The 20,230-nt window shown below is 39.6% G+C and overlaps 1 protein-coding gene across 5 annotated transcripts in view; it reads right to left on the bottom strand.

Annotated features, from left to right (window-relative positions):
* KIAA1328 (KIAA1328 ortholog) overlaps positions 1-20,230 on the bottom strand; it is a 176,705-nt gene that overhangs the window by 96,930 nt on the left and 59,545 nt on the right. For all 5 annotated transcript variants that reach the window (XR_008447657.1, XM_054053605.1, XM_054053608.1 and 2 more), the window contains one exon: positions 10,369-10,496. Coding sequence is in view for 4 of the 5 variants with exons in the window: in XM_054053605.1 (XP_053909580.1) it covers positions 10,369-10,496 (128 nt within the window). In the remaining variant the exon portion in view is untranslated. The remainder of the gene's footprint in view (positions 1-10,368; positions 10,497-20,230) is intronic.

The raw sequence follows: 20,230 nt of genomic DNA, 5'->3' as shown, positions 1-20,230 counted from the left end.
ACTCCCAAATTCCTTAATGGAGCATCACCCCTTTACTGCAATGAGGTTTTAAGTCTAAATCACTGAGGTCACTGAAAACTTTCTGCATGCAGGTTGTAGTGAAGTCATCCTACAGGAAAGCACTAACAAAAAAGAAGGTGCTTAATGAATTTTTAAGTGGTCCTTATGCAAGAATAAAGCATTCTAGGAGGAGGTGAGCAGAGAGGGCGCTTGCTCGGGAAGCTCTGTAACGTGGCTGCAGTGACAAATCATTAGTCCCAGAACACTGCTCAAGGAAGTGTAATGCTGCCGTTTTCCAAATGCTGGGTTATAAAACCTTTCACACATACAATATTTAAAACCATGAATTACCTTCGAGAATGTATCCAAACATCTAACAGTATCAAGTCATGCTAACGGTTATCTGTTTATAGGTCAGAAGGGCAGTAAATTATTGCAATGGGAAGTAGTAAAGCCTGCATTGTATCTGGTTGTGCTGTCTAACAGGTGATAGTGAAAAGTAGGTGATGCATGGAAACTTCAAGTTTTTATAGCTCCTGCCTCAATCTGTATTCACTTATATAAAGATGTCACATTTTTAAACATTTAAAAGTCAAATTGTCTGGAGAATAGATTCATATAAAATTTATTTTCAGAAACCGATATTTAGCCTACTGCTATCAGAGTTGATTGCTCTTATGTATAAGCTTTATTCAAGTTTCTACAGGTTTGAAAATACAAAGACTGACATTTCAGATCCCATACTCAAGTGTGTCATTAACCAGAAATTGAAATGGGAACATTTCCACTTTCTCAGAAATACTCAGTTTGTTAGGGTGATAACTGCGCTAACTGCTTTTGAGTTTTTGTGAAGCTACTAAATATGACTCTACTTCAACACAGACAGGAAGGAGGAGTCACAAAAATGAAAAAACCTGAATCGGTGCCTTATCCAGCACAATATGCCCTGAGTATTGAATAGTTTCAAAGCTCTGCCAAAATAGCTATTTGTGAATGGCTAATGGCAAAAATGTTTTATTCTGTTTATGTCAAAGACATGTTTGTCAGGCACTGGACAGCCAGACAAATCAGGGTCTAATTAGTTCAGTCAATTCCTCCAGTTTTATCCTTTCAGTCTACATTGAGTTATTAAAGCATCAGAAATAAAATGCTACTGAGGCAGTAATAAGGGACATAAGATGTCAGAACTCTATTAATAATGGCATTTTCAGGAAGCAATGTAAATAGAAAAGTCAAATTTATGCAAGAAATACATATCAGTAAGTAACACTCAATATAATCATCCTGTATTTATCTTTAAAGCAGCTTTCATCTCCAAATGATTTAAAAAAAAAAAAAATGCTTCAATACATTGCCATCGTGACTTCTTTGGAGCAGTGACCATCATTCAGATTCAGATGCCTACCTAGCACAAGAGCATACTGGTCCCCAATACAAATACTACAGTTGTACAAATAACACTATGTGAGTAATAATTTATTCCACCCTTGACATTTAGCCAGCTCGGAGAGAACGTGTGACAGTTAAGCAGTTGCAAGATAAAAAGAACCGGAAAATGCCACATTCAACTGAAATGACAGGAAATATTTAGGTAGACAGAATGTAATAAATTTGGCAGACTTATGGGAGTTTAATTGTCCCTTTGTGAAAAGGGATAAGTACGTGCAAAAACCATAACCATGAGGACCAGTTTATGGGAGGACCAGCTTTCTGTTAGGGGCGTCTATATCTTCATTAGTTAGTTCAATATGACCATCACAGAAAAAAATTTCCACATCCCATGGAGGTGATGGTTGTGTTGGTGGCAGCATCTCCCAGGTCTGTGCCTGGCATCCTGCAGGCACCAAGAGGATAGCAGGAGAGACATGGATTTGACAGATGGACCACTCGCTGGATAAGGAACTGGCTGGATCATTACATTCAAAGAGTTGAGGTCAATGGCTCAATCAATGTCCAAGTGGATAACAGTGACAAGTGGCATTCTGCAGGGGTCAGTACTGGGACCAGTTTAACATCTTTGTCAGGGACACGGACAGCAGGACTGAGGGTATATTCAGCAAGTTTGCTGATGGCACAAAGCTGTGTGGTATGGTGGACACTGGGGGGAAGGGATGCCATCCAGAGGGACCTGGACAGGCTTGACAGGTAGGCCTGTGCAAACCTCATGACATTCAACAAGGACAAGGGCAAGGTTTTGCACCTGGGTCAGGGCAATCCCAAGCATAAATGCAGGCTGGGCAGAGAATGGATTAAGAACAGCGCCAAGGAAAAGGACTTCGGGATGTTGGTGGACAAGAAGCTCAATATGACCAGACAACTTGCATTTACAGTTCAGGAAGCTAATCATATCCTGGTCTGGCTGCATCAAAGGAAGCATGACCATCAGGTCAAGGGAGATGATTCTCCCCCTTTACACTCTGGTGAGACCCCCACCTGGAGCCCTGCATCCAGCTCTGGTGTTCCTAACATAAAGAAGGACAAAGAGCTGTTGAAGCAAGCCCACAGGAGAGGCCACAAACATGATCAGATGGTTGGAACACTTTTCCTATGAAGACAGGCTCGGAGACTTGGGGTTAGTCAAGGAAAAGAGAAGGCTCTGGGGAGACCTTACAGCAGCCCTCCAGTACTTAAACGGCCTACAGGAAAGCTGGGGAGGGACTCTTATCAGGAGTGCAGGGATACAATGAAGGCTAATGTTTTTTTAACAGAAAGAGGGGAGATTTAGATTAGCTACTATGAAGAAATTCTTCACTCTAGGGGTGGTGAGGCGCTGGCACAAATTGCAGAGAGAAGGTGTGCATGTCCTACCTGTGGAAGTGTTCAAGAAGAGGTTGTATGGGGATTCAGCAATCTGGTCTAGTAGAAGGTGCCCATGGCAGGGAGGGTGGAAGCAGATGATCTTTAAGGTCCCTGCCAACCCAAACCACTCCATGATTCTATGATTTAACACATTCACTGGACCAGAGACAGGTAACCAGGCTGTTCTAAATCATAATCACATGTAATGCGTACGCAATCTCGCTGTAAGTGCCAGAGATGCACAGTCTGTGCTGATGACATCTCACTAGATATATTGTTTATATAGGGAAATGAGTCCAGCTGTCTCAAGAGATATATGACTTTGTCCTATGGTAGACAAATTTCCAGGAGCAAAGTCTTTATAAACTTCAAATGGCAAACTGTACATCAGAAAAACTTTAAGTTTGAACTTTTTGCAGCTCAAAATGAAGAATACAGGCTAAATCTTAGGGCATTCAGAACTAACTCAAAGAGATATTTCTGCAGGCAATCATCCTGGTACAGACAGATAACGAATTCCCACCTTCTTAGCTGAAAGAAAATTACAGCCCTGGCTCTCGTGAAAAATCTTTCTGACACACAAAGACCAATCTAAAGTACTCTGAACTGATAATCACCTGGCTTTCATTAAATAAAGACAGTTCTAATTAAACAACCTGATCAACACACAAAAATGTGTGCTTTGTAGGCAAGAGATGGTATGTAATTTATCTTTCAAAATAATAATCACTAATATCACACTATCTGGAATTTAAACTGATGAATAAAGGTATTTCAGTTATGAAGTCCTAGATTAGTCTACAGCCTCTATCCATTTCAATAGCAAGAAATAGCAACTCTAATAATTTCCAGTTTAAGAAATAAGGTTCTAGTTGTTGGACTGTTGCTACTGGCCCAGAAGCATTTTCACTTTCTACCAAAACAGGTTCTCACAGGATGATCTTTCTCTTGGATAGGGTTGGTAGGGAGAGAATGCAGAAGAGTTACAGAAAACTCAGGTTGGAAGTAAACTCAGTTACCTGGGCCAAACCTCACCAAAACAAGGCCATTTTCAAAGCTGCTTGTTCAATTAGGCTTTGAAAGTCTCTAGCACGGGTTTTCAATAAGACAGGAACTTCAGGAATATAATCTTGATCACAATATACAGGATCTGCCACAGCAGAAGAAATCTAACAAGTTTGATACCAGGAAATGGTGAATCAAGGAGGCCGCAACACACGACAAACCAATTTCCAAGAGTCCTAACTTTTGAAAAAGGCAAAGGACAGCAGAACCAAAGGGCTTATGCATAGGTCAAATGGACTATGCAGCCGAAGTGCAAACATAGGTGTAGGCAACTGGGATGTGTGCACTCCTAATGGCTGTCAGTAAACGGGTAACTCTACAAAGTAAAGGGTAGAAGAGAAGCTTTCTTCCTCAAGGCCTGTAACATAACACAAAATAACTGAAAGTGCAGCCTTACAAAGCCTTGCATTCAGTGAAGAAGCCTCACTCTCCCTTCAAAGGGAAACAAAGAACGCTGCTGACTATGGCCACAATGATCTCTCCCAAGAGCTATTACCAGGGTTATACTGAAGGAATTGCAACATGCGATCTAAGAGTTTGTAAAGTGCTTCTCAAGAACAACAGTCCTGCTATGAACTTCTTGAAGTCTCATAAAGAATCAGAGACATTGTTTCACAATAGTAACAATATCCTAAGTCTACAAGGCCAAGAGAATATTTTGCTGGAAAGGAAAACAGTCTTCTTTCCAGATTTATTCCTAACAGAAAAACACATACCAGAGATGAGTGTCCACCTAAGGGAAAGATTTCAACAGAAGGGACAATTTTTAAAGCCAAATGGATGAAACCAAAAGAAGCACCTTCACAGAAAAGAAAAAGAAAATCAAAAGATGCTAAAGAGACTAGAGACAAGGCTGATTAAAGACAACAGAACAAAGAGACGGTGAACTGGCACAGATCTCTGCTGAGCAGCGAACTGCTCAGACCTCGCTAAAGCAGTGAGCTGAGAGTGGAGTGCTTATCACCACGAATACAGCATCATTCACAGCATGCAAGTAGACCGGCTTTTACGCAAGCCAAATAGTTCTACTATGGCACACATTTCCAGGGTACTGAGTGCAGGTGGAGTTCTGTTGTGAATGTTAGCAATATGCAGATATTTCAATACTGATGTTTCCTTTTCATTTAAATATTTATGTCCATCTGCACTGCTGTTTGGTGTTAGCATTTTTAGAAAAGACAGGTAAATTAACTACAACTTCGTAACCTAGAGAAGAAAGGAAAAAAAAAATTTTTCTCCATCCTATCACAACCTAGTCTACTCCAGACCACCCTAAGTTTGAAATATCATCACAAATCACTTAGAATACACACGAAGAAGCACCCAAAACCTGACATTCTCATTAGAATACAGAATGAATAAGGACAAAAACATTATCACCCTTTACAGATAAGAGATGCACAGAGAGAGATCAGAGGATTTGCCAAAAGTAACACACAGGTAAGGCAAGGCTATTCCCGATATTTACTCATGCTAAAATTCTGTCTCTGTCTGGCTTTGTAAAATTATTCCAATACCCCTGGGTCCACAGTCAAATTAGCTCTTTATTTATTATCCCAGTTCTCAAGTATCTTTCAGATGGGCTCATCCATTGTTCCTGTACAGCTGGGTAAACAGACAAAGTCAATTCTATCATGCAGGTTTACCTTATAGCATTCAAACCCCTTTGCATATGTGGGATTTTTTTTTTCTTTAAGCAAGCTAAGAATGTGTTTATAGGTGACCTGTGCTGAAGAAAAAAAAAAAAAAAAAAGAGGAATAGGAAAGTCTGTGGACAATCAGAAAGGAAAGGGCTTCTGAAGATTGACTTGCTTCAATTATCTTTTTCAAAGGTAAAAAAATAAATCAAATAACCAATGTCTGAAGCTTTACTATGTAATCATCCTTATTAAGGCAAAAAATGACAACGATATGGAAAAGAATTTTAGTGACTGACATGAAAAGAAAGAAAGGCTTTCTAGTCCTTGCAAGAAAAGGCTTCCTTCATACTTCACTGTGAAATGGCTCGGCGACTGTGTCAACAATTTTTAAGATGAACAAGTGATTAAAGAGAAATAGTAGCATTTAAAAGAAAAAGTAAAATAAAATCAGCATCCCCCTAACAGTTCATAAGATATTACAGCCATTCCAAAGCAGACCATGTCTTTCAGTATGGTTGCACAATGCTTAGTAGACAACAGTACCTCTTTCCTGATCAGAGCTTTGCGAATGGGAAAACAGATATCCCATTGAAAACATTCCATTCTGTCTACAGTCCCACTCCCTTCTTCAAGGCAGGGGGAGGAGAACCAAAGCTTAAAACACAAACTCGACAAGAATCTATGTAAATCAAGGGAATCAGTAGATGTGTTGGTAATCTTCCACAAATAAGAAACAAAAGCTCCCACCTGTACTTGTAAATTCAAAGATTAGCATGAACAGGCAATGCTGAGACTACAGGTATTATCTTTCTCTTAAGTGAAGCAGCTCAAGAATTCCAGTCCTGCAGAAACTCAGCTGCTTGTCCAGCTGCTGTGACTCAAGTCCTACCCTACGCTGCAGAACATCCAGATGCATCAAACAGAGACTTGCCAAAGTAAACTGGATTCTTGCCACTGTTTGAGATGGCAGCGGAACAAAGACCATATAACTAGGCCAGACCTGATTACCCAAAACAAGTACAATTTTCTTTACATCTGTGTAAAGCTTCTGAAAATGGCAAAAACTGAACGTTTGGGAGATGCAGAAAGAATATCAAAAAATCATTTTTGATAGGAGAGGTTTAACTACATTTTAATATGGATGGTATTTTCTATTAAAATCAGGGCAGAAGCTATTGTTCAGTAGAACTCTTTACTTCCTTTACACAAGAGCTATCTCTTTGAATCTGTGCAAGTCAACTTTAGTGACCACTTTAATATTCACTTTACAATTAATGCTTCTTTTTATGGGTTGGTAGAAGGTAAACCAATTTCAGTTCAGCTTCTAGGTATTGAATTTATTATAAAAAGTTATGTACTTAAAACTCCTATAATGAAACCAGAGGCATCATGAGATATTAACCTAGAGTTAATGCTGAGGAGGCCAGTTTGAATAATTCAATTCATGTCACCTTAAGTATCTTTTCAAATGGAATTAACTTTATCTCACAAAAAAAGGAAGCTCCACGTTCCAGTTACTGATTATTGACTCCACAAGAGTTCTGTCTTAAATCATCTCGCCACCATCTTCCCAGCAATTTTATTTCCCTACTACCAGAATGCTTCTTTAAATTTTGAGGGCTGACTTTTGTTATAAAGAAGCAAGAGTAAAATGTGACTGCAGAATTATTCTAGTTAGGTGATGCAAAAATAGACAAAAGTTAGCACCAAAGTAGCTGCAATAGTTCAATACAGCCACAAGCCAGGGCTGCATTTTAGCCACATGCACACGGCTACTGCAGTCCTTTTCCTCCCATAGAACTCCATCTATTTTTGCAACAATGCCATATATGTTTAAGGCAGTTCTCTTGACCTGTTAATTATCTCATTCTAACATAAAGTCCTGCATTTAAACACTGAAAGGAAGTGCTTTCAAATACCTGTCTAAGCCCAGTTTAAGCCCAGGAGAAAGTGATGGTTCATGATCAGCATTATTTTACAGTAAGGAGGAAGCCAGACAGGCAAAAAGCAGGTGATGTTAAGATACAGGTGTTGCCTTAGAAATTAATCAAAACAAACTAGTAGGACTATAAAGGGGAAAATGAACAGGAATAGGAAAGAAGAGCTCACAACCAGCAAAACAAAGAAGTGTTTCAGTACAGGGTGTAACTGCGCAGTCTCGTGTTCCTGCAAGACATGGGGAAAATCAGAACAGCATCTCACAGTGAAGCACAGATGCCTCGGTAACACCAGCAGCCACCTGACATAGGAAACACTGATTACCTCTCCTAGGCAGTTCAAAGAAGTGAAAAATAGGCAGCAAGCTAATATCTATTGATTTAAAGCCAGACATATCCAGGATTTTCTTAGCCCAGTCAAAAACCAAACAATAGGGCAAAGATTCCCAATGGATCAGGATTCAGACAAATCTCAGGAAGGCTTTCTTTAGCCTAATATTTAAACAAGGTGACTTTTTTATAAGTCCACCTTAAAATAAAAAAAGAGAACATTAAAGCTTCAGCTGGTCAGAGAGACCTGGCATGGGCAGCACTCAGAGCAGGAGGAAAGTTTTTTGTGTCTAGTCCCCTCCCAATTCTTACCTCACAAAATTCTCTACCTGCTACATTCCCCTGTGGCACCCCACCGAGGCACATACCAGCAGGCAAGCCCTTGTAAAACAACACTCAAAACGGAATAAAAAGAGACCTATCATGACCCTAAGAGCTCACAGTTCAAGAATTAAGACAAGAGACGGAATGTCAGACACAAAAAAGGTGTGTGAAAATAACACAACTGTCCAACAAGAAGCAACTCGGTGACTTCTCTTCAGCTTTGATAGCTATCACATCAAGGAGTGTTAGGGAAAGAGCTAAGGCAATGAGGTAGTCCTGCAAATCTGAAAGAAATATAGCATTAAGTGCTTTTTTTGGGAAAAAGGGTAACAATTTATACCTCCAAATGCCTTCAAGATATAAACAGCTGTAAGCCTACCAGAACTGATAGAAGAAGAAAACTGAAGAAAAAAGCTAGAAACATTAGAAATGTTTTGCAAGCTATAAGAAAACACAGTTGAAACATATTTGACAGGCTGTTACCTATTCCTACAAAGCTTTGCACAGGGCAAGAGCGCTAGGGTAATTTCAGACCTGCTAGGCTGGAGCTGCAGACCAGGTAACCGTAAATAAAATAGACAGGCAAACCTCAATATATTATTTGCATTTGTGCACAAAAAATATCTGTAAGTATAGAGAAAAGAAGTAATGAGATAAAAAATAAGCTTGACAAAAGTTTGCACATGAAACCAGAAAACAAATTTGGAGAAGTCTCTGTATGTACATCGATACAGTGATCAGAAGACTGAAGAAAAATGAACATGGATTGCTCTACCATCAGATGCTGATTTGACAGCTAATGGACTCAAGGTTTCCTATTACCTGCTGCAATATTTCAGCACCGTTGATACGATGACACCGGATACCTATACACTGAGTGATAACCAAATACATGATATGTGTATTAAAGTTGAAAGGATAAAGGTGAAATGTTAAGCACAGCAAAACCTGACAGAAGTATTAGCATCATCCCAAACACAGCTACCACGGTGCTGTTGGACTATACAGGCTCCTCTGGATTATTTTCCAACAGAGATCCCCAGAAAGTTGCATATCACAGGCAAGAACACAGGCATCATCCATTCTCAGAGAAAAAAGTTCTTTGTTTGAACTCAATGCCATCAGAAAATGGATGGCAGATAAAAATACAAAAGAAAGGAAATGAAATGTTTATAAAGGCTAAAAGCCTGACAAACAGCTCAATGTCCAACAACATATTTTACAAAAAAAAACATCAGCAGGATAAAAAATGATTCCTGATGCTGATGAAGTCAGAGAAGTATTGCTACCTGCTCCCTGAACAGAATTAAAAATGCACTTCTTCCTTCACAGGCTCCTGAGAAGTAGGATCTGCCTGTGCAGTTTTGTTCGTAGGGAACCACTTAAGAGGCCAGAATCGAGGCACCTCTGGATATTCCATGCTGATGACTTTACTATTAGCCCTATTACAAGCCTTTAAGGCTGTTCTAGTGAAAGAAAAGATCAAGCACCCAGCCCAAAAAAAAGGCATAGTTTTAGGTAGGATAGACTCTGGAGATCTGCACATGTAAGCTACCGAAAGAGAATAGCAGGTAAGAACATTAGGTAGAGCACTTGCATAAGTAGCCTTCATTCACAGGGCATAATCTGCTATCAGCAGGGATGCACATCAAGTACCTAGCTATCAGAAAAAAAATCTGAAGCAACTATGTTTTCAAGCCTTTGCCCATGTACATCGGAGAAATATTTTACCACTTAATTTCACACATATTTCTAGTCAACATTTTCTGGTTTGGTGGGTTGTTTTTTTCCTGCATATATAATTATAGGTCTTCTATGAACAGCTTAAATCAGATGGGCTGACTTACAGGCTTGTGAAAGCGCTTATTGACCAAATACATCATCTGTAATGTCCTTTTCAATCATCAAAAGCCACAGTGATAATTTAAAAGGCTATATCTATAGCGACTGCAATTATTTTACTGTTTAAGAACCAGAAGGACAGAAAACAGAAAAGCATCTTAACATTTTTCTTAGCCAAGGCAGGGATTCTTATGATTCCTACTCCATCGCAGCATGGCCAATTAACTTCACTCATCTTATTGACCCAGAACTTGTGTGGTGTTTGTTTTCCTACAATCCATGTATGAAGGAAAGGACTCAAGGAAAGCCAATCACAAACCAGTATTCGACACTGCACAGGGCAAGAAAATTCATTTAAAGTCACAGTTCTAGTAAAAGAGAAAAGGTGTTTCAAAGATGTCACTGAAAAAGGAGATGGGAGATGAGCTTACCTTCTGCTCCTTTTCCTTGGCAGCACTGAGTTCAGAAAGGGAGAGCGACAGTTTTTCCTGCTGCTCAGCTAGGTACTTCTGATAAAGGCTCAAAAGTTCCTGGCATTCTCTGTACTGCTGCTGCAGAGGTGAAACATCAGAAGTTAAGGGAAAAAAATACTCTTTAGCGAATAGTTAAGAGTCAAATATATACCAACTTACTCTGTGTAAATCTGATTTAGATCCATAACAGTTCAATTTAAAAACAGATACTGCATGTTTGAGTACTGCCTAATGATGATAAATCTGCCTAGAGATGCATGTTCAAGTACAACCTTCATTCTACTCGGAGAGAAGAAAAAGAAGAATTATAACAAAAATCTTTTATCATTGGAAAACGGACAGCAGCAGGAGGCAGGTGATGACATTGTTTCAGTTGGAACAATTACAGCCCTCTGATTTGTATTCAGCAAAGCCAGACACTACCAATGTTTATTTATAAATAAATAAATAGCCAGCCAAGTAAGTAAATAGTCCATTTTTAAGCACAGACATGGATTCATAAGCCCACGTACCCAAATCCAATCTCTTCGCTTGAGCACCAGCGGCTCCAAAACCCAGAGCCACAGATGCAGCGCTACAGGCCTTTCAGCGACCAGCAATGATTTTTGGACAGTAATCTGGAGAAGCAGCAACTGTGGTGTTTGCAAGGATATTAGCAAGCAACAGTGTCCTGCCTTGCTTGCAGCATTGAAATTCCAACAGGAGATAAATCTGCTCTTCACCTGTCATTGTGTAATTCCCTCCCTTGCTCATGTAGCATGGTAAACCATTTATGCTCCCCTCTCTCCCCCCTCACTTTTAATTATGCATGCAGATGGGATAAGGGCTCGCTGTCCAAAGAGATTACTCTGAATAAATACTTTAATAACAAGTCACCGCAATTAAGGTAGGGAACAAAAACTTCTCCAATCTATAAAATGGTGTTGAGTTACAGATTTCCTTAACATTTTTATGATCTAATCATTGCTTCTGGGCAAATTCATGTTGCAATCATTTTTGCCAATCATGCCTGCATAAATAACTCACTGCTTTGTTATTCCCTGTTATGACCCTGAAGTTGGAGGGTTTTTTTCCTTCTTCTTCTCGTTCTTTTGGGGGAGGGGGAGGCCTTGCCAAGATTTTGGTTTTCCTTCCCTTAAACAAAGGGACGGCTACACAGAGAATGAGCAAAATATTTTCAGAAGGAATGGGAGGTTATTAAACGCCAATGTTTAAATCAATCAGGAGGGCTCCTAGAACACCTTTGCTCAGCTCCTGGAAATACAGGAGGGTACAAACAATGGTCTAAACAAGCTAATTGCTTTCCAGAGCAACCCTGCCGGAAGCCTGAACTGTTTTACATTTCAGTTCATTTCGTCAGAGAGCACCAAAAGGCTGAAGTGATTTGTGGTGGTCTCAGGAGTCTCTGCCAGCTATGATGTATATAAAAGGAATTTTTTATTCCAGTTGTAACCATAGGCAGTAATGTTTATAGTAGGTGAACACATTAGCCTGGACGCAGGGCATGAATTTTACTCTAGGAAAAGCCAGTTCATTTATACAGCCTAAGAGTTAAATGTTGGTATTTGAAGACAAATTATAGGGAAATTCATTTAAGCCCATGTTATGTGGCAGAATATAAAAACAGACAGTCCTATCTTTACCAATTTTTTACAGCCCTCTTAATTCACTTCGCTTGCAGCAACCCCTTCCCCACAAAACAGATTCTACCCTCTTCTCCCTCCAGCTAGGACACTGCTGGCACAAGGAATGAGTACCCTAAAAGGCCTTGGGGCATACAACTGATGGCTGTGCACCTACCCTCACTCTTGCCAGAGTGTTAGTATCAGTCCTGCTGGAAAGCTAGGCAGGATTGCATTCACTCCCAAGCTTCGCACATACACGGTGCAAACGTACTATAAAAGAGATGCCCAAATTGTGTTTTACGGACTGCAGAGCCCTTGCTGTGAACATGTCGCAGCCACCTCTCGCTGGCAGCTGCTGCATTTATTTAAAACACAGCTTAAGACATGACATGCTAAATTAACATTAAGAAAGCATGCAAGCAAATCCCAAAATTGTCAAATAATCTGTTTTGTGATCATGAGTGAGAAGGGTAACAGTCAACATGAGCTTGAATGGCAGTAGAGATACCCCTAAAATTCTTCTAAGATCTGATCAGCACTGTAACTGTTAAAAACTTCCTTTATTGGAAGATTAAAATCCTCTTCATTCAGACAATCACTCCACATTAAGCAATGTATTTTTACACACACCATGGTCTAAGAGTCTAGAGCCCCACTTTGCTTAGTAAGTAAGTAAACATGAAGCTTCAAATAGGAAAGAAAAAAAATGTTCATTTATATAAGACACATGCAGAATAGCTCTAAGTAGGATAACTCTCCATAATGTGCTGGTACATTTACTGCAGAATATGCTCTTAAGAAAAAAAAGCCTTAATATTAGATCTTACTCTTCCATTCTACCGAATTTTTGCTAAAAGCAGCAAGATGATGTCTTTTTTTTTTTACAAATTTACAAATTAGCCAGGCAATGTATAATACTGCCACAAAAATATTTAAGTCATCCAGATGTAAGAAGGGCACATATGTACTATGGCAATTCAGTCTCTAGACAAAAACATAGATAATGACAATTACTTTCATAACCTGCTTTTAAAAAAAGAAGTTACAAGTATGAAAAAAATCTATTGGACAAAAATTTCCACATATTTGCATTCCACAGAAAAAGTGATGTGCCTATACGCTTACATCAGATATTTCTTCATGTGTTCAAGAGCACAAATATTGGATTTACAAGATGTTAGTTACCCGAGAGAAGTGGTACTTGGCATTTCACTAAACTGGTAGTTTCAGATCCAAGAAATATGCATGGAAATGTATCCAAGTAATACATTTTATGCAGTTTGTTAGTAAAACATTAAGGCTGTACATGGGGGGCAGGGGAACAAAAAGCTCACAAAAAAAAACCATGAGCAAAGGTTAAGATTTCAGCAGTCACATTTACATGTCATACTGCAAGTACTATATATTTTATAGGCTAAATCAGTTAAATATGTCATTGAGCATAAGTTACAGAATTTAGAGTTCATTTATGGCTCTTAACAGATAATAACCTCAGTGGAGATAGAGCTGGATTTGAGAAGAGGGACTGCTAGCATGAAGCAGTGTCAAACTTACAGAGGCTAGAAGATTTCCAAGGGAAGGGACATTAGGCAGGGAACAAACAGTTTTGAATTTGGGATGAGGTTTCATGGGAAAGCACACCCAAACTAATGCTCAGCTGCTGCTAAAGACACACTTCTCCTCACCCCATGGAGACTCACTCCCTCCATCTTCATCAGCTCTGTAGCTCTCCCAAACTTCCCACTCACTCGCAGGGTGCTGCAAACTGACCCAGCAATGCAAACAGTCAGTTAAGCGCAAAAGCTGGCATGACATAAGCATACGGAATAGGCTGCTTGGAAAGGAGGACACCTCTTCCAGCAGCTGTGACCTTGCAGGTAGGTTCCATCCACCTTACGAAGTCTCCAAGCATATTCGCTCTCCAGCTGCATTCTTAAGCCTCAGGTTTTTAAGTCTACACTAACTACTCTCAGCTTACTCGGTGCTGAAATATTTTCAGCCCTCTTAAGCTGAAGTAGGACTAACAGCTACAGTTCCTCGTTTCCTCAGAATCTTGGGGCAAAGGTGGGGAAATAAGTGTAAATCTCTTGCACACCCACCGATCTTTTGTACTATTCTTAGTACACTGCTTCCAGTGCCTCTTTGGCTTTAAGTCAAGAGCAGTTTCAGATCTGAAATGCTTTGGTTTAGAGCATCCAGCAACTTCCTAGAGAGCTTTTCGTTCTAAACATCAGCCCCACTTGCTTCTCTGAGCAATGTTCATGCTACAGTGGTTCAAACACCCATGGTTGAGGTTTACAAAAACGTTGCCAACACCAGGTCCCTCTGTGAAGGCTGTTTTACTGATATTTTGCCTTTCTCAAATCACTTCTTGTAAGGGTGGGTGAGCAAAACAGAGACACTCTTTAGAATCAAGCTTTTTTTAGCCTGTATCATTCAACAAAAATTGTCCCTTCATACACAGGGATTTTAGGCTGTAAAAAGTTTCTAGAAAACTACTACCAAGTGAGGAGAATGAAACGAAAGAGATTTTTTTTTGTCAGTCAAACGAATAACAAAGGCCTTCCATTTTCAGAATGGTAGGCCTAACTTGTCACTTAGTGACTGCTCAATAGTTTATCACAAGCATTTTGGAGATGGACATAAGCTATAATATTCCCTTTTCACACACTGAAAAACTGTGGCACAGAGTCATCAGGCATGTCTGTGCACACTGGTACAGCCCTGCAGTCCCATGCTCCACAAGCCAGGTCGGGGACACAAGTCTCACAGCAGCAGGATCAGTTAGCACAGCTCAGGCACAGCACTAACAAGCAGATTCAAGTTGCACCTAAATTAAGTCAGAGTGCAAGTTTACCTGCATTCACCCATGCAGACAAGCCCTAACAGACTTCCCAAGCAGTGAAAAAAGACACCCAGGGATGACTGATTCCTATAGTCCCCAGAATGTAGCTCTGACTTTCTGACTATCCTTTCATTCAAGGCAGCATACTCAGCACCACGTCCAGAAGAGAACACAAAAGCTTTAAACCTCCACCTTCAGCAACAAGTTGCTCCAGTCCCATCAGCCCTTATATCCAATGGAAGATTCTCCAGAGACTCAGAGCTATTACAGACATATGCAAAGGTGAATAAAAATAGCAAAGGAAGAGAAAAATCAAATAGGCACAAGTTAGATTAAATTTAAATAAGATAGCAGTAACTTACGCTTTGCAGTAGAGATACAAGAAACCTTCAGGGATATGATTTCAGCACGTGATGAAGAAAGCTTTTTGTCATCTGCAATCATGATCTAGTAGTCACAGAACACTTTTTTTCTCTTTAACATCTGCTTCAGGACACGCATCTAGAAAGCTGACTAATGATCATCATATTGGCAGTTTCAGCAAAGACCAAACTCTCTTCACTCTCTCAGGTAACCTCTTCAAGAAAAAGACTGCATAAAAAGTAGACTGAGGTGGAGAGGCTGAGGAATTACCACAGACACTAAGGTGCTGAAGCTAGGCAGAGCACTCAAAGAGAGGTCAGTCTTCAAAAAAAAAAAATCTATTCAGGTAAGTTGCAGGCAGACCCAAGCCTGTCTACTTGCCTTCCAAACTGGGTGTGCTGTGTGCCATATCTGTTCAAAGAGCTGTGAACAGTCACAACATCAAGCGCTTCATGCCTGATGTAATTTACCTTGTTCTGATGTTTTTCTGGGGTTGTTTTTACTTTGGCTGCAACACCAACACTACGCCATTTCCAGAATATGGCTGGCAACTTGAACGATGTCAATGCAAACTCACGTCTGTTTAACAGACACACTACTGCATCTATAACGTTGGCACCTCATACTACTATGTCATCCCACTCCACTGGTGCTCAGTAGCCCCAAAATGCCTTAAAATGCTGCAGCGTTTTAAGAGTAAGAAAACATTTCACCAAACATCAAGCAAAGGCTAAGACTCATCACAGCCAGGTCCCCAAATAATATTATACCTGTATCTACAGCTAAGGCTCAAGCTACATTTAAGTGCTCACAATACAAGGGAACAGAATTTGCAGCCTGCAGAGCCCCAGAGGCCCACAACAGCCTCGTGGCAAATTCCACTGTAAGTGTGCTCAGTTTGATGTGGGCCCACATTTTTCCATGCATCGCCCAAGCATATATTCTTCTGTATTCTGACACATGAGGCAATGGGGTTTATTTTCTACCTTAATATTTTGCATATCAATAGGAGAAAGATACCGTGCCTTTTGGGAAAGAAGCAATATGTATGTCATTCTGATTTCCACCTGCAGGCTCTCTTCTTCCTAACCAAAGAAAGGATTAAAATAATGCAGCTTCCACTACTTACATATGAAAAGTCATATGAATATAAATAAACTGCTGGTATTAATGAATTAACATCTAAAAGGAACACTTAAAAATATACGCTAAGATATTCTAGGCTCTTTCCTTTAGCATTAAACAATTACATACTTCAGCAGAAGCTGACCCACATTTAATTTTAAAATACAACTTGTGCTTAATACATATACAGTCTGGTGCTTTGATAGTCTCATCTCAGAAATCAACAACAGGACTCCATTTCAGACATCAAACTATCCTGGCACAGATCAAAGTCAGCTCTAACATGTTTCTCCTGCCTTTAAAATTAAGACAAATAAAATAAGTGGCTTGAACCTATGAGAATCATTGTTCCGTGAAAGGGTAAAGACTAGTAACTTCTATGAAGGTTTATTATCTAAACTCTGAAGATGCTTCAAAGACTGAAGGTTATAAAATGTTTTATGAACAACTTCACTTCACTCCTTCTTATATAACTGAGTTTATGTGGACTCCTTAGCACAGTGATGCTAAGAACCTGTAGGGAACTTTCTGCACATTCACTTTTCAATGCATCAAAGAAATCGTCTGGTGCAGTGCGAACCTTATGAGCCTTCAATTCAAAATGCAATCCCTTTCTGATCCAAAACCCTCAGGAAGCACATTTCTGAAAACACTATGAAGCAACAACTCACATACAATAAGACAGAGTGATCTCTGATCTGAAGCCCAAAAGTTCCATTTTAATTTACGCTTGAATATTTTAATGTTGTTGTCCAGTCAGTAAATTTACTCAAGATGCAAGAATAAAAAGGGAAGATGCATAGGGGGAAAAGGCCACACGGTCCACAAAAGTTAAGAACTCCACTTCTGTTTGAAGCGTCAGCATTACATTGTTGAATGCCACAGTTCTCATATAAAGGAATTGCTTAATACATTCCCATTCTTTTTGAAGGGAAATTAAATTTACATTCTTTGGGAATATGGTATTGTAATTAGTTCATGACTTGATTACACTTTGAAGTGAGCCAAGACTGCATATGGCACATACAAATCAGTTAAGTTATGGTTACCTACCTAAAGAAAAGCTACAGAGTTAAGAACAAAGGTAGGGACAAAGCCAGGGCAGTCCTTCGGAGCTTTCAAGAAGCATATGTAAAACATCAAATTCAAATCCAGTCTCTGGACTTACTGATATCAAGTGGGAACAGAAATAAAAAATACAGTTTCCTAAACAGCTGAATGAGTTGTTTTCAAAAAAGTAATCTTTCCATCTCCACCCATGCCACCTGTAGGACAACTGTTAAAAATGATCCTAAAAAAAGGCAATAAAAGATACAAGATTTCCCATCCCAGTTAAATTTGCCAGTATGATTTATTCCTAGTGCTTGTAATTTTTTTAATTTCTTTTATAGACAGCCTGAGTTTTATGGCATCCACCAAGATGTTCTGTTCCACCCAGATGATGAAATTGCCCATGTTCACTTTAAAGATACTGAAAAATATTGAAATGCACAATACAAATATAGTGCATCTAAGACTGGTAAAACAAAAAGGCGATATTATTTAAATAGAGTAAGGAAAGGATATAAACCTAAAACTAATTCCCAACATAGCACATGAACTCAGAGGAGTCTCTTTCGTGCCTTCAAAATGCAAAAGCAGTCTAGGGTACAGGATGTTGAAAATCCTTTCCACAGGATATGCCAATCAAACTGGACAGCTTATCTGCCATGTTCTCTGGTTCAAAGGTAGGTAAGGACAAAAATATCACACGCCATCATATGCCAGCAGATGTGCCTGGATCAATAAATGCAAATACCATCTCGGAGCTTGCACTTTCCATTCCAAGTGGAAAACGCATCTCCAGCCTTATCTTCATTAATACAAACAAAAGGCTACTTACAAGTAAAGGGGGGAGAAAAAAAAAAGAAAAGTTTATTCTGCAGTCTGGCTGTGCTAATAACTTTCTTCTAGTGAAAAGGAGGGAAGATTGCAATACACAAAAGGCAAGTTATGCTACTATATGAGGCATTAAAAGCAGGCATGTTCATAATAATGAACATAAAGAATCTGATGACAGAAAACCTAAGAACCAGAATATACAAAATAGAGACCCCACAGATCATCATAACAGGCTACAGGTCCTGACATAGGCCATATTTTTTTTTTTTTGCTTTTGGCTTAAGAATTGCCTTGACAGGAGATTGTCCTTCACTGGCAAGAAAGAAAGAGTTTGTTCAAAACACACTCGCTCCTTTCAGGGGCTTTCTGCCAACGACTACAGCGACTTTAAGGATTTAAAGATTTCCTTTGGCATTTGCTTAGACAGCACAGCTATCCAGCCTCTTCCACTAGAAACTGTTAAGGAACTTGTTACTTATGTATTTGTCTATCAGTTGGTAAACGTATGATCCTTTCTTACGCAAAAAAAGGAGCCCAGAGATTCAGCCATATGCAATTTCTGTGCAAAACAGTCCCAGCATCTGAGAACGACACCACACATTTCAGCATGTACGACAGAAAATAATCTCTACCTGTGCTGTGTTGAAAATATGAAGCCAAAAGAAGGTATTGCACCTATCACCATCCACACACACAGAGTGCTATTTTTCCCTTTTACATATTTCGAGCACAAAATTAAACAAATAAAAGAAACACTGCATAATTTAGCTTTCACTTTCTATCAAATTGCTCATAATTGTAACCATAAAATGATAATATTCTACCATATGTGCATCTGCAAAGCCGACAGCAAGCACTGGTCAGCCCCTGCAAGAGGAAGGATGGACCTGTCGCTCCACCTAGTGACCTCGATGGATATTACCGCTCTCTCAGCTCCACTTTCACATAGCGCTTGTCAAATTTGAGGGTTAACTTTGTTACAGAGAGGGATCCTACACATCACTTTGAAGCATGAAAATTCCCCCTGCAATCCTCCTCCTACCATTCCTCCTCAAATCCCGCTCCCTTCCATCCACACAGGCAGTCACGGCTTTACATAAAATACCTATCGCTTAAAATAGTCGCTGTTCTAGTAGCAGGCCTTTGTGAGAATTAAAAAAAAATCTTCCACAGTAGCCACCATCACAGCTTACACAAAGTCATTTGTCGTATCAGTACTACTTGATATTAAAACAGCCATGTTCTTTACTCTAATTTGACAACAGAGCTCCTGACAGAAGCCTGAGGAGAGATAAGGTGCTTTTAGCCTATATGGGAACTGAGGTATCTGAGAAAGGATGCTCAGCCTGTTATGTTTAGACACAATAAGAGGAGTTATTTAACAGGATAAATATGAGCTTGGAGTCAGACACATGAAGGAAAGGGAATGAAGAGGCAAAAGAGAAACGGAATGTAAAACCTGAACTTACTCGGAGCAGAGCTACAGCACCTCCATCTCAATTAAAGAACATGCATAGTAAATCAAAAAGGTGTCTGCTTTGCAGGGAATGAGAATTTAAGATCACAAAACATCAACTCATTTTATAACAAAGCTAATCAGGTTTGGTCTCGGTTACCACCAGATTGGGCATCACCTGAGAATACACAGTGGTGCCTGTCTCGTTGCTTCCTTGCAGGAAACAATCAATCATCACTCTTAATTTTATATACTTGACACCTCTCACCGAACCTTTTCCTTACAGCCCTCAAATGGGAATAATGCTGCCAGAGAAAAGCAGACTCTCCTGCAGCCAATCTCCCACCACACTCAGGATAAGATTCCCCATTCACATCTGTACAGGAAAGGAAACCTGTCCACTACAGGGAATTCTTTTGTTTGCTGCTTCCTCACACGGTTGCCTCTCTGCATCAGTCTGCATCCAGTTCGGATATTTCAACTTTCTTTTTTCATCATTTTAAACTAGAACCTACTTGACCAGGA

Source organism: Cuculus canorus, chromosome Z, assembly GCF_017976375.1.
Source record: "Cuculus canorus isolate bCucCan1 chromosome Z, bCucCan1.pri, whole genome shotgun sequence".
NCBI lineage: Eukaryota > Metazoa > Chordata > Aves > Cuculiformes > Cuculidae > Cuculus > Cuculus canorus.
The sequence above is the reverse complement of the archived record's forward strand: the minus strand, read 5'-3'. Positions and strand labels throughout refer to the sequence as shown.